General features: G+C 56.9%; 1 protein-coding gene across 4 annotated transcripts in view; it reads right to left on the minus strand.

The window, feature by feature from the left end:
* The window catches only part of LOC103670214 (NADPH--cytochrome P450 reductase), a 58,312-nt gene that overhangs the window by 4,104 nt on the left and 40,039 nt on the right, over positions 1 to 14,169 (minus strand). For all 4 annotated transcript variants that reach the window (XM_040634913.1, XM_040634911.1, XM_040634914.1 and 1 more), the window contains exons 3-6: positions 5,741 to 5,789; positions 2,353 to 2,481; positions 681 to 830; positions 13 to 137 (exon numbers count right to left, since the gene is read on the minus strand). In XM_040634913.1, the coding sequence (XP_040490847.1) occupies positions 13 to 137; positions 681 to 830; positions 2,353 to 2,481; positions 5,741 to 5,789 (453 nt within the window). The remainder of the gene's footprint in view (positions 1 to 12; positions 138 to 680; positions 831 to 2,352; positions 2,482 to 5,740; positions 5,790 to 14,169) is intronic.

The raw sequence follows: 14,169 nt of genomic DNA on the forward strand, positions 1-14,169 counted from the left end.
GGGGGCACTCACTTCCCATCATCATCGCCCATCCCCAGCTCAAAGATCCGCTGGGCGCCGAGCTGCTCCAGCTGCTTGTCCACGTACTTGCCCATGGCATTGAAGTGCTCGTAGGTCTTGTTCCCAAGACCAAACACCTGTGAGGACAGAGGAGCGGGTCTGAGGCCTGGTCAACAGTCCAGGGTGGGTATCCCCGGGCCGGCCACACCGCATGCTCGGGCCTCCACGGCTGCCAGACGCCTGGCACTGTCAGGTGGGCCGCCTTGTTCCCCGGCAGCGGCTGGGTTTTGGTGACGTGCAGCCTGTCAGCCTAAAGCCTGGGTGCGCAGCAGGGGCATCTCCCCCTCCCTGCCCGGCACTCCTGGGCCAGCCGAGTCTGGGCCAGCCTGCTCCACCTTTCTGGACTGTAGTCTCCCGCATCCTGTGCCCCGGGGAGGGTGAGGAGACGCTCTCCGCACGGGGCCCAGGCCAGAAGAGGGGGCTATCCCAGGAGCAGCCTTCCCCTGGCCTCCCCGCCAGGCCCCCCAGCTTGAAGCCCCCTGTCCTGACACCACCGCCTGCCCTGGCTGATCAGAACGAGGTGGGAAGGGAGGCTTTCCCCCTTGGACACGGGGGTCCAGAGACCCAGGAGAGGCGTCACAGGCTGGGAAAGCCGCTGCAGGGAAGATGGGGTGACTCACCGCATACTTGACTCCAGAGAGATCCACGTCAGTCTCCTGGAGCCAGTCGTAGAAGTCCTGGGCATTGTCCGTGGGGTCTCCCTCACCATAGGTGGCCATGCAGAACACTGCCAGAGAGTTCTCGATCTCCGGCAGGCTGCCCAGGTCGCCCTGGGGAGACAAGAGTGGGGCCCAGGCCCAGAGACCATGACTGAGCCACGTCAGGTCCGTGCCTGATGGGATGCAGACAGGTGAGCCCAGGCCCTGCCCCGGGGCAGCTGCCAGCCAGGGGTGTCCCACAGGCTGTGGGACGGTGCGGGAGGATTCCGTCAGGAAGAGGCACTGAGCAGTCAGGGAGGGCTGCACGGAGGGGGCGGGTGTTTGAACCGGTGAGTGGAACAACTAGACGTTTGTTAGTTTTGAGTGGAGGGGGTGCATTTCCAGAGGAAACGGAACAGGCACAGATGACCACGTGTGTGGGCCTGGGTGCTGAGCCACCAGCCGGCGCTCAGAACCTGGTTCCCTGTGCCTCACGGCCTGGGCCCCTGGGGGACACCCTCCTCTTTCCACAGAGTCCTAGGAGCACAGTGGGGCCTGGGCTGTCACAAATTCCTAACCAACCATTAGCCAACTTAACACTGAGCTCTGCAGACAGAGGGGCAGCGGCACCGGTCACCGAGACCGAAGTTTAGGGGTGGAGCAGCTGGGGGGCGGGAGCGTGCGTCTGAGGGAACGGACCAGGGGCAGCACGGTGTGGGAGCTGCAGGCCAGGCCTGGGCCACAACCAACAAGGACCCCATCAGGGGAGGAGCAGGACAGCAACTCCGGACTTGTCCCAGGACCACTTGCTCCCAGCCAGGCCCTTCCCCTCCCTGGCCACTGCCTCTACCTGGGGCTGCAGGCCTGGCTGGCATGAGCTCTCGTGACCCCCCATAAATAGGCAAGCAGATGGCTAGAAGTTTCCAACGCTGTGCTCAGGGAAGGACGAAGAGCTAATACCGGGAGGTGAATGAGCAAGGCGAGCCTGCCCTGCACCCCCCTCCAAAAGAGACTGGGGGCAGTGGAAAGCAGGAAGTGGGCCGCGAAGTCCTGCAGACAGGCCTGGGGTGGCCTGAGAGAGCGACGTGAAGAGGGCAGCTAATGGGGGACAGGGGGATCCTGCAGCTCCAACAGGGGGCCTTCACCCCGAATTCTCAGGCTCCCCTAGCCCCTTCCCCTGGCCCTGTTGCTGCTCTGGTTACGCTTAATACACGAGTCAATACAGCCTCTTTTCACAGTGCAGCTGCAGGGCTCCATGAGATGGCCCCCCCAGGGTTGCTCAGGCCACATCCCCTGCTGCTGCAGTTTGGGGATGCAGGGGAGAAACGGGAAACACTTCCTCCCCAGACTGCTGAGACCCGTTCATTTTTTAAGCCACACCCAACCCATTAGGTGCTCCAGTCCAATCTCCCCGCGGTGGCCAGCTTGGGAAAGCCCGTGGCGTGCGGCGCAGGGAAGGCTGGGCGTGCAGGGCGCTGGGAGCTCACACTTGCATGCCTGGGGCCACCTAGCGGCCAGGACCAATGACAGGAGATGCCCATTCCTGTCCGTCCCTTCGGCTGGCTCAGTCCTTTACACGTCTCCATGCTCCGGACGCCTTCGCCAATGCTACTGGAAAGGCCAGGAGGGCGGGCCAGGATGCGGGGGTGCTCACCAGGTCATACTCCTCGGGGTCTGCAGCCATGCCCCGCATCCCGTAGCGGTGGGCGTCCTTGGACAAGCGGTTGGCAAACTCCTCCGCTGTCCCCGTCTGGGAACCGTAGAACACGATGATGTTCCTGCCCTAGAGAAGGCCAGACACACACGGTCAGGGAGGGACCGAGAGCCACAGGCTTCATGAGACTCCAGGTGACCGCAGGGCAGGCTGGGCAGGGGGTGTCCCTCAAGGGGACCCTCTTCCTTCCTGCCTCAAGCCCTCCTAAGTCCCTCTGGGGCGATCCTCTCGCTGCCACAGCTACTGTGGTGGACGGTGACCGAGGCCACCCAGACACGCAGCTGCTGAAGAGCACATTTTGGACAGATTATTAAATGACATGGGGAGAAAACACAATGTAATAATGTTCAGTAAAAAAAAAAAAAGTGACCAAACAGTATGTACAGTATACTCCCATTTTGTTCTAGACCCACATCGCGCGTACCGCTATGCGTTCTGTTTATACACACGCACGAGGGGAACTACGCCAGCAGGCTCCACGCAGAGAACTGGGGGTGATTACAAAATATTCTTCCTAGAAACCCAGACGATAGGAAAGACACCCAGTGGACGGGCTCCCATGCTCTTTCATTACACCTGCTGCCTCCTGTGGCCTCTACGGCAGCTGTTGAGAAGCCGGACCTCCATGTCCCAGACTCCCTTGCGGCTAGGGGTGCCGCAAATTAAGCCCTGCCAACTGGACGTGCTCTGCAAGATCCAGAAGGCGGAAGCGAGGCACAGGCCACCTACCAGTCCCTTTATGTAACATGAGGTTTCTCTGTGGGAGGATTCCAGCGCCCTCAACCCCTAGAGTGCTGTCTGTCTGGTTTTTGCACGGAGCCCTAACGTGTGGGTACAAATGAAAAAAGAAAACGTACGGATTATAATTGCTTTAACTGTTCTCAGACCTCTTCTATTTCCTGAATGTCCTACAGATCATCTAAAAAGGTCCTTTTAAGTAATCGTTACAAAAACTACTTAGTAAAACAGGGAAGTCTTAGGATTTCAGGTGAAGAGGACAAAACAGGATATGAAATCGTAGCTAAATGTTTACAATGGCATCAAAACATATGAAGTACTTAATGATAAGCCTTCCGAGGAATCTGCAAGATGGGTGAAGGAGTCAACCGAAGTGAGAGGCATGGAGTTTGCACCGAAAAACTCAACATCCAAGAGCTCCGTCCTCCCGGCATCAATCCAGAAACCAACATGAGCCGGTGCAACATTCGAAGAGCTCTTTCCACCTCCGTAACTTCATCCTCGAGGTCATATGGAGAAATAAATCCCTCCACTGGAACGTGATTTCGCAATGAGAAGGAAAGCAGGGCCAGCACACGCCACGAGGCTCAGTGAAAGGGGCCGCCCACGAGAGGCCACGAAATGTCCCCAACAGGCAACTCTCTAAGTGGCCCAGAAAGTGGATGAACGGTTGTTTCGGGCTGAGGGGGGGTGCGGGTGAGGAAGTGGGGAGTGGCTGCTAATGGGTTCAGGGTGGCTTTTGGGGGTACAGAATGTTCTAGAATGGACTGTGGTGGTGGTTAGTGCACTGGGAATACATTAAAAATACTGAAGTGTATATGTGGAAAGGGTGACCTGTATGGAATGTGAACGCTATCTCACTAAAGCTGTTACCCCAGACAAATACATATAAAATAACGGCCAGGAAAACAGGAAAATAAGAGCCAGGGTGGGGTTGGGGGCGGGGCCTAGCAATACAGAAATTAAAGCAAGCTTTGTAAAACCTCAGTAACTGAAACAATAGGATACTGTCCACAGACAGCCAGATCAACGTACCATGACAGGAAAATCTAGAAAAAGGCCCAAATACGTATGGGAATCATGTATTTGATAAAAACCAGTGGGGAAAAGATGGATGCCATTGCACAGAGCTTAGCGGTGCCCAAAAGACTAGCCCTGGGTCCATGCCTTGCATCGTACACCAGGTTAAACTCCCAACACGCTGAATTTTAATTATGAATAATGAGAAAGTACTAGAAAGCACTGAGAAGAAAACGTGCAAGAATTCTTTTTCTCTTTAGAGTTAATGACTCAAACTGCAAATAACTCACAGTCCAGAAGTCACAGGAAGAATAAAGTGCACTGGATAACTTTACACGGCAACACACACACACACACACACACACACACACACACACACACATAATGAACCAGGTCAAACACAAGCTATTAACTGGGGAAAATATTTGTGACTCGTATCACAAACAAGGGGTTAATCTCCCTCATCACTTTAAGGAATTCCTCGAGAAGGATCAATCCTGAGAGAAGAGTGGGCAAAAGATCTGAAGAGAGAATCTATAAAAAAAGAAATGCCATCATAACACACGGAAATCTGCTGAAACTCATTCATAAGAAAAATGCAAACTGGAAGTACACGGAGATAGCTTTCTTTAACCTAGAAAACTGGCAAGACTCCAAACTTGGGCGCTAACTGTCCTGGCAAGGCTGCGGGGCAACAGGTTTGCCCATACGCTGCTAATGAGAGTGCGCTGGGGTGACCCCGGGGGTGGGGGTGAGGGCAATCTGGCAGCTTCTATCACAATTACAAATGCACACACCTTTGGAGCCAACAATTTCACTTCTGGCATTTTACTGTATTTGCAGATGTGGCCATTGGTCTCCAGGGTCCCAGCAGCATCATTTGTAAGAGCTCAAGGTTAGAAATATTCCAATTGATCGTATTCACGGTCACAGAATGAAATCACTACGCGGCTACAGTAAGGGAGGAGGGAGGGGTCTTTGAACTGTTACGGAAGGAACTCTAACACAGATCTGAAAGTTTTAAAAAACAATAGGTACAGAAAAGCATGGTTTACGACAGTGTATGTAACATGCCGCCTTTCTTCGTGTTTTGATTGGTATGCGCAACAGGAGTTCTAGAAGGGTCCACAAGATGCTAAGAACAATGGTCACGAGCGGCAGGGACAGGGGAGAGGCTACCCCCTGAAGAGTCTGCTCGGGATTTTAAGCGTGACTGTCGTACTTTCCCATAAAACGAAATACTTCAACAAAACCAGAGAAGACCGTAGCTGGGCTCTGGTCCCAGCTGTGTAAGGTTTCTACCTGCTCGAGTCCGGGGCCTGGACCGGGAGGGAGGACAAGGGACGGCCCCTGAGTCGGAGGCAGGGCGAGTCTACAGTGCGGTTGGTTCAAGAAGTAAACATCCAAAAAGGAAGGTAAGCCTTTCGGGCAAAGCAGAGCAGCTTGGGGACTTCGGTTAGATGAGAATTTTCGTGCCCACTCTCCCCTCCCATCCGGTGGAGCTGGCCTCCCCCCCCCCCCCCCACCAGGGCCACGACCCCTGGCGGAAGGGCACAGACAGACAACTCACCGTCTTTTTCATCTTTTCCACAAAGCTGCTGTCTTTGACAGAGGAAGTCCTGAAAGAAAAAAGTAGCTGATGGGCATGGGATGCGCACAGCCCCGGGGGCAGGGCTCTGAGCTCCCCTTCTGCTCGGCCTCCCCGCGTCCTCTGCAGCGAGTCCAAAGCCTCTTGAGATGCCACCACAGCCAGAGCCAGGCCCTCCAGCCCCGACGGACGAGAACAAACAAGGGTCAAGGACATTACTCCCGTCCCTCAGCATCCAGCCAGGGGTCCCGAAGGCCCTGTCTCACCTCCAATCCCCGGAGGCTCCCACGGCCACAGACTGGGGCACACAAGTCCGTTCAGAAGCTGTCCCCACCCCTCACCCGCCACGTCCCTCCACACGCCATACTCCTACGTACCGATCTGTATGCCACTCCCTCTGTGATGGCCCTCAGCATCGTGTCCCACTGTGGCCTCCAGCCCAGTGCTCCCATCCACTGCCTCACCCCACAGACCCCTGCTCCGCCCCCAAGCCCCTCTTCCTATCCTGCCCTGGGGCCGCAGTGACTTGTTCCCTTCTTTGTGGCCGTGGCACCTTCTAGAGCCCTGCACCTCGTCCTCTCCACAGAGCAGCACCACTGCCGGCCCACGTCCACCTCCCAGCTGCTGGCCTCCTGCCCCCCTTTCCATTTCCTGTCCTTTCCCTTCCCTTCCTCCTTGCCCCAGGCCTGCGGGGTCATCTACAGAAGCCCCGTGCGGGGCGCCTGGGTGGTGCAGTCGGCTGAATGTCTGACTCTTGGTTTTGACTCAGGTCGTGATCTCGGGGTCGTGGGATCGAGCCCCATGTCAGGCTCCGCGCTCCATGTGGAGTCTGCTGGAGATTCTCTCCCTCTCCCTCCTGCTCGTGCTCTCTCACTCTCTAAAATAAATAAATAAATCTTTAAAAACATAATAAAAAATAAAAAAGGCACCCGGTGAGCCTTGCCAGGGGCCCTCAGGCCTATGACAGCAAGGCGCAAAAACAGAGCGCTCTCTGAATAGCAAATCTTCGGGATGTGGGCAATACGGTGACAAGACTGAATAAAGCTAAAATGTGGTTGTCTCCATTCAGAACGGCACCGTTAAGGAAATGAAAGGCGAGCCAGGGCACGGCAGATGTTTGCAGCTTCTGCGTATCTGACAAAGGACTTAGGTGGAGAACATAAGAAAACCCTACCAATCAGTTAGCAAAAGATGGCTGATCCAACAGGAAAACTGTCAAAAGACCTCAAGCACTTTATTTTTTTTATTTTTTTAAAGATTTTATTTATGTGACAGAGAGACAGCCAGCGAGAGAGGGAGCACAGCAGGGGAGTGGGAGAGGAAGAAGCAGGCTCCCAGCGGAGGAGCCGGATGTGGGACTCGATCCCGGAACGCCGGGATCACGCCCTGAGCCGAAGGCAGCGCTTAACGACTGAGCCACCCAGGCGCCCCCTCAAGCACTTTCTTAAAGAGAGCATCTGGTATTATTGTCGAGGGCTGTGGCATTACTAGTCACCAGGGAAACAGAAAACAAGACCACGGCGAGGTGAGCCGTGAAGACAGCCGAAGCTGCTGGGGCGCCCTGTGGCACGGCTGCTCCCGAACGCCGCACGGCAGTCTCTTCTGTCCACCCACAACCCAGCACCCCACTCCCTGGTGCACACCGGACAGAGCACAGCGGTGCCCGTGCACCGGGATACGCGCATAGAAGGTTCCAGCAGCGTTTGACAGGTGGGTGCCAAATGGGAAACAACCCTAATTAACGTCCACCCGCAGGAAAACCAACCAACCAACCAACCAACCGACTGCGGCATATTTAGACAACGGAATATTCTCCGCTGCAGCATGAATGGACGATCACTACGTGCCCGAGGATGAATGAGTCCCAGGGCGGCAGGCTGAGCGCGAGAAGCCGTGGAAGAGAGTGTGAATACGACTTCATTATACAAAATCCCTGAACAGGCGAACCATGCACAGGGACCGGAGTCAGGACACGGTGAGGGACAGCAGGGGCTCCTGGGGCACCAAGAACACTCCGCTCTGATCTGGGGGGTTGTGACCCCTTGCTCACGTGCTGACATCATCTCTCTGGGTGTACCTTTCTGTAGACATTCTATTTTAATACAGTTTACGCTTCCACAATTTGCTTCCAAAATCCACTTTTTCCCCACAAACACCACCCCGGGCAGCCCGCGCTGCCACTGCCAGCCTGCCGATTGGCCACCGAGTGAACTTGAACCTGGGCTCCGTTGCTCCTCAGCTAGACAGCGCAACTAACAAATACCCCTTGGCAGGCTTCTGCCAATGTCACATGAAGAAAAGGACAGGAAGGGTGCAGCGCTGTGTCCGGGGGCACTGGTGCCCACCTTATAGGGAGGCTGCCGGAGGCCCAGCAGCGGTATTTGTTTGGGGCCAGTACGGGGTCAGGCAAGGGCCCGATCCCAGTCTGACTTCAAGGTCTTTGCCCTTTTCACGACATCCGGTAGCCTCCTGAGCACGGGAGCGCGTAACAAAGTCACACGGAACACGCACACCCTACCACCTCATGGGAGTGCTCTCGTGGGGGCCAGCGGGCTGGAGTCCGTGGAAAGACCTACAGGGAAGCTTTCTTTCAAGGAGGACTCTGCCAAGCTGTTCAGACACATGATTTTGCAAACATAAAGGTATCCGAAGTTCCTGTCTACGCCCCCCAGGTTCTCACTACATTAGGTCCAGGATCAGAGCCATTTTCAGGGCCCCAGAGGTCAAGGGCATTACCTGTGGGGCCCCACGGGAAGCAGCTGGGGGCCGCTGCCCAGACCTTCCCAGCCAGACACAGCCCCGCCGCCCAGGAACCCGGAGCTGGCCCTCCCTGACTCCCCAGCACCGCGCCCAGTGCCCTCTGGGCAGGCCCATCCCTCAGGCCCGCACCCCAAGGGGGTCTGGTGTCTGGACATCTTGGACCACGTGTCCAGCTTCTGTCCCTGCCCTGCCACGAATAGCCATGTCTTCCCTGCCCTGCCGGTTTATGTTCTGTCCAGACCAGGACGCTGGCTTCTCCTGGGGCTCAGGGCTGGGACTCCCACCGCTGCGTGCCTGCCGAATTCTGAGCCATGAGGACGGATGAGCTTGGCTGAAACAGAAACTCAAAGGTGAACGGATGCTTCAGCGTCAGCCAGCGAGGCACACATCGCAGATGAGACGCTGGGAGAGAAGAGCAGGGACGAAACCACACGTGATTTCCCTTTGTACATGGACATGGACGCACGAGAGCCGCTCATCTGTGCTTTTTAAAAAACGGTCAGAACGGCCAAGTTGACAAGGAGTGAGTTTCCCCTCAAGCAAAAAACGAAAACAAACAAAATGCACTTAGTTTGACACCTAAAGAGCGTGAGGCTTGAGTTCTTGGAACGTTCACGGGTATGGAATGCTTTCTCAGTTGCTCAACCACGGCCAGTGAGTTCGCCACGCACAGACACGGTGTCATGGAAGCTGGTCACCGCCCAGCTGTGTCCCCGCAGTGCTGACCCCGACACGGCCTCCCTCACACGCGGCCGCTTCTGGGGTAGATGCATGACCCACGGAATCAACACAAGAGTCTGGGTCCTTAACAAACAGAATGCGCACCATTAATTATTCCCAGAAACAGGGCCTCCCGAGAAATCCCCCAGCACCTTGAGAGGGGACATTGCGGGTTAGAATATGAGGCAGGCCGGTCCTGCGATGTTCCCAATTTTGGTTTTTTGTATTATAATGACAAATACGTTTTACAGTTATAAAAGCCGGGATAGGGGGACAATTCCAATGTCTAAGAACTAGGGAGAGGCTGGACAGGGGAGCGCGGAACATACCTACTGGCGGGGAAGAAGGTTCATGATACCCTGCTAAGTGGAAAAAGCAGGTTACAGAACAATGCAGGTGGCACACGAGCACGTCGAGAACTGTTCTCTCCCAGGGCTGAGTGACGGTCTTTTTTGCTTCCTTCTTCGGCTGATTTCTATGCCCATGTCCCCCACCCCTCTTTCCCAACTGTGAACATGTAACGCTTCCGCACCAAGAAAATGAAAACTGCCTCCTAGGTTTAGAAATGTGCGTGGAGGGGCGCCTGGGTGGCACAGCGGTTAAGTGTCTGCCTTCGGCTCAGGGCGTGATCCCGGTGTTATGGGATCAAGCCCCACATCAGGCTCCTCCGCTGGGAGCCGGCTTCTTTCTCTCCCACTCCCCCTGCTTGTGTTCCCTCTCTCGCTGGCTGTCTCTATCTCTGTCGAATAAATAAATAAAAAATCTTTAAAAAAAAAAAAAAGAAAAAAAAAAAGAAATGTGTGTGGAGACAGATCTGGAAGGCTCCTTCCGATAAGGACAATTAGAACAGCAGAGACCGTATCGAGAAGCTACTCGGAGGAGCACAGAGGCCTCTGGTGCGGAGCGCGACTTGCACCTTCCAAGTGCCCTGGGCCACGCTGACCTCCCGTTCGCGGCTGCCCTGGCACCTCTGCCCACAGTGCCCTTCCTCTCTGTCCCAAGAGCTCCTACGTATTCCTTAAGGCACAACGTACAATTTCCTCTTCAGAGCACTTTCCCTGCTGCTCACATGGGAAGGCTGTCTGTCACCACCCTCAATACGGCACAGGCCATCGTCCGGGCCCGAGATTCCATGTTCGCGACTCATCACTCGATCTGAGGCTCGGGGGCAGCTGCTTGGGCCTCTGCACTCAGCCCCACGCCTGGCACTGGGGCGGTCGGGCCTGAGAAGGCCGCTGGAGGGCTCCTGACCCAGCTGACATCAGGTTCTGACATCAGCAGAAAAGCCAACTCCTGCCTTTTCTCAAGTACTGCGGTTTCGGAGAAGCTGCATCTGAGGAAGGGGAATTTGAGACTCACTAATCGAAGGCACGAGCAGTGCCCCCACCGCCCTGTGAGTGCCAGCGCCAGCCCCCCTCCGAAGCGGGGGAGGCTCGACTTTGAATCCCGATCTGCCACCAAATGGGCCCGTGACGGACAAGTGGTGGCCTCGCAAGGCCTCGGATTCCTCTTATTGAAAATACTGCATCTTGGACTCTGCGGCCTCCGCTCCCTGTTCCTTGTACAGCATCTGGAGTCTGGTTAATTCTCAGCGACAAAGAGGGTGTTCCCTAGAAGAAAGCCATTTGGGTCACTCTGGGACTTCAAAGATGCCCAGTGGCACCAGGTGGTACGTGCTAAGACCGAAAGGGTGGACCAGACGGTCCACCCACAGGGCCTCTGAAGACACCAGCAAAGGCTTCCCAGAAGAACTGGGCTCTATTCTCAGAGACAGAAAACAGCTCCCAAGGGAAAGCCACAGAAACCGGGCAGGCGACGGGCTCTTGGATGAGGCCCATATAGGCGGGGGGTGGGGAGGGCGAGCGGACAGAGCTCAGCTGTGGCCACCCAGGGGTGCGTGGCCTCCAACACAGATGCACGGGGCGGGAATTCCAGGCCGGCGGCTCGGGAACTGGGGGCCGGGAGGGGGCTTGCCAGGCAGGTCTGGCTGGGAATGTTCGAGGGCCAGCAAGATGGGCCAGCCCTCCTGCGTGGAGGGGAGGTTCTCCCTAGAAGCATGAGCATCTCTGGAGGCCAGCACGGGCCCCTTCAGTAGCTTCAGCCCTGGGAAAGCAGGAACACTCCCACCTTCTCCGCAGAGCTCCGGGCGTGGCTTCCAGAGATCCGGGGCGGACCGCATTGCATGGGGAGAAAGAGAAGATTCAGGAGGACCCGGTGCCTCTAGTCGCCACCCCGACCCAGAGCAGTTTGCTGACGTTCTTACCTGCTACACACAGCCTCAAGGAGCAGCAGAACCTGCCCCCCCAACGCACAGCCTGGCTGCCAGGCTCGGGGCAGCAGAGCTCACCTGCTCTGTTCACGCCGGTCCTCATACCTGAGGGCCCTCAACCGGCCTGACCCTGCCGGACAGCTCCACAGCGGGCCGTGCACCCTGAGCCAGCTCTTTCCTGGCGGGGAGGGGGGAAGCCGGCGACTGGGGCCTTCCTGGTTTCCAGTACAAATTCCTTCCTTTGGAGGCCGGAAGTACAGCCTGCAAACCAGGACCCAAGGGACCGGTGGTCCCATGCCCCCGGTGAGCCCCCCAGGGGACCGCCCGAGTCTGCCGGTCAACCCCATAGGCACCTTCTTCACGCATGCGTGGGGAGCCTGCCCAGGAAGGGGCCCCTTCCCGAGGCGCGTCAGTGCACTCTGCCACAGGGACACGTCTGGAACTGACCTTCTCACGGTGGGCTCGTCCCGCGGAGAGGAGTATGTGCATCCCATGGCTTCTCTCCTGACCCCAGGACTTTAAGGGAAAAGGCAGGTTCCGGCCGTCTCCCGGAAACGGGCAGGGAGCCAGTGGCCAGGAACTCGGGCTCTGTCCATCCTTCCGCAGTGCTGGCGGGGCCGGCAGACGGGCCGTGAACTCTGAGCGCGCCCCGGACACCCCGGCCCTGCCAGAGCCTCTGCCGAGCCCCTGCCTGCATCTGTCCCCTCGGGCGCAGGAAGACTCGCCACTCCAGCCGGGCCCCTCCCGTGATCCCCTGCGTTTGGGCGCACACCCCTCCTCCTGCTGTATGGACCGAGGGAAGGAGAAAACCTTTCCAACCCCGACTCGGGTCTCCTTGGTAACTATTTATATCGGAGCCCTTTCTCCCTACTTCCTCCCCCTTTCCCAATTAAAAAAAAAAAAAAAAAAAAAAAAACCAAAAAAAAAAAAAAAAAAAAAAAAAAAAGGAAGCCCTGAGGCTGAACACGGCTCTTCTAGACACTAGAAGGCAGTTGTGCAGGTTGCTATGGTAGGGCCGTCTCTCCACAAAGGAACCCGCATTGATCCCGCTGCCAGGGCGCCTCAGGATCATATTAAATTAGCTCTGGTTCCCGTCTTCCTCGCCACAAAAGAACCGTGGGCCACGGAGCCCGAGACACTGGGTCCGTGTCACCTGGGAGCAGCATGCGCAGAGAAACCACATCGCACCCTCCCAGCGCCCTGCACGGTGGCCCCCACGTTCGCTGCTGAGATGACCCCCGCCCCCCGAGGGGCAGCCCTTCGGAGGAACCCAAGTACAAAGAGCGGGCGGAGGAGGCGGCAGCTGGCCCAGGCTTGGAGCCCAGAGACCACGCGGGTCCAATTAGGGCTTTCCTCTCCTAAATCGGGAACAGGAGTCTCTCCAGTTCGGGCCTCAGAAGTCAACTGCAGGCCTCAGTGTGGGGAGGATGAAAGGGAGGGGACGAAAGCACTGAGTCACTTGGAAAGAGATGAACCCAGGCGGCCGGTATGACTCATTTCGTCTTGGGTCCCGGGCAACGCGCAGAGTTTGCAAAAGTCCCAACTCAAGGGTAATGCTCTACGGAATGGATTTCTCCTGAGACTTTGCCCGGCCCTTGGCAACATAGGGGGGCAGCTGCTGGGGAACAGCTGCCTTCCAGGGCCCGGGGTGGTGGTAGATTCTCCGCTACATGCTGGGCCAAGCTGGGGGCAGGCTGGCTGGCGCGGGCTCCACAAAGCAGGCCCAGATTTCTCTACCGCACGCAGAGCAGTCCCCGGGCCACTCAGCTGAAAGTGAACGGTTTGCAGGAGCTGCCTTTGGTGAAAACGAAGTGATCTGCTGGAGATTACACGGGGCCCAGTAGCTCTCTCGCCTAAGGGAACAAAAACAGACCAGCACCGGGAGCCTCCTGCTGTGGCTGGCCTCTGGCAGGTGGGAGGCCATGGGTCAAAGCCAAAATCCGGAATGGGAACCCTGACTGAGCGCCTACTGTATGCCACCTAGTATTCAAGGAGCTCTATATTGTATTTCATTTAATCCTTCCAACCCTTCCAAGTGGGCAAGGATTTCTACCCCCTTTTCACAGCTAAGGACAGCGGGGATTGGGGTGGGTGGGGGGAGGGGGGCAGGAAGCCAGCTCCAGACCACGAAAGCCCAGAGCCATGGCAGTTCACGACTGTCCCACCCTGTGAGGCTGAGCACAGCTCGAAGGAGTCCCTAGGCACGCTCAGCACTTCGTGGCCCTTTCCAGGGATCTTCACGGATCCTCGGCCCTCAACCTTTGGGATGCTCTGAGGCCCAAAGGGGCTGCTGTTTCCCTCAGGGACACCCTCCCATACAGCCTTCAGTGTGTATTCACCATCATGTGGATCCGGGCTCTATGCGTGCCATGCGTGGCCCAGGTGGCCTACCTTCCCAACAGCGCGGGACAGCGTGCTGTCTTCACCCTTCCAGCCCTGCAGATCCCCGGGCTGTGACCCTCGACTCCCTTCCTGACAGCTGACTTCCTTGGTGACCTTCCAGAGCAGCCTTGCCGGTCCTCGTCCGCTTCTGCTCTGTGTGCCTGCTGCGTTTGTGCTGCGGGCCCGCCTGTCAATGCCAACACCCGCTTTCTACTTAGGTTCCCAGACTCAGTTCGGGGGCACCTCAATCCTGACACCCCCACCAAGGGGAAGGGTGACG

The sequence above is a fragment of the Ursus maritimus genome, unplaced genomic scaffold (genome assembly GCF_017311325.1).
Source record: "Ursus maritimus isolate PB19 unplaced genomic scaffold, ASM1731132v1 scaffold_2, whole genome shotgun sequence".
Lineage (NCBI taxonomy): Eukaryota > Metazoa > Chordata > Mammalia > Carnivora > Ursidae > Ursus > Ursus maritimus.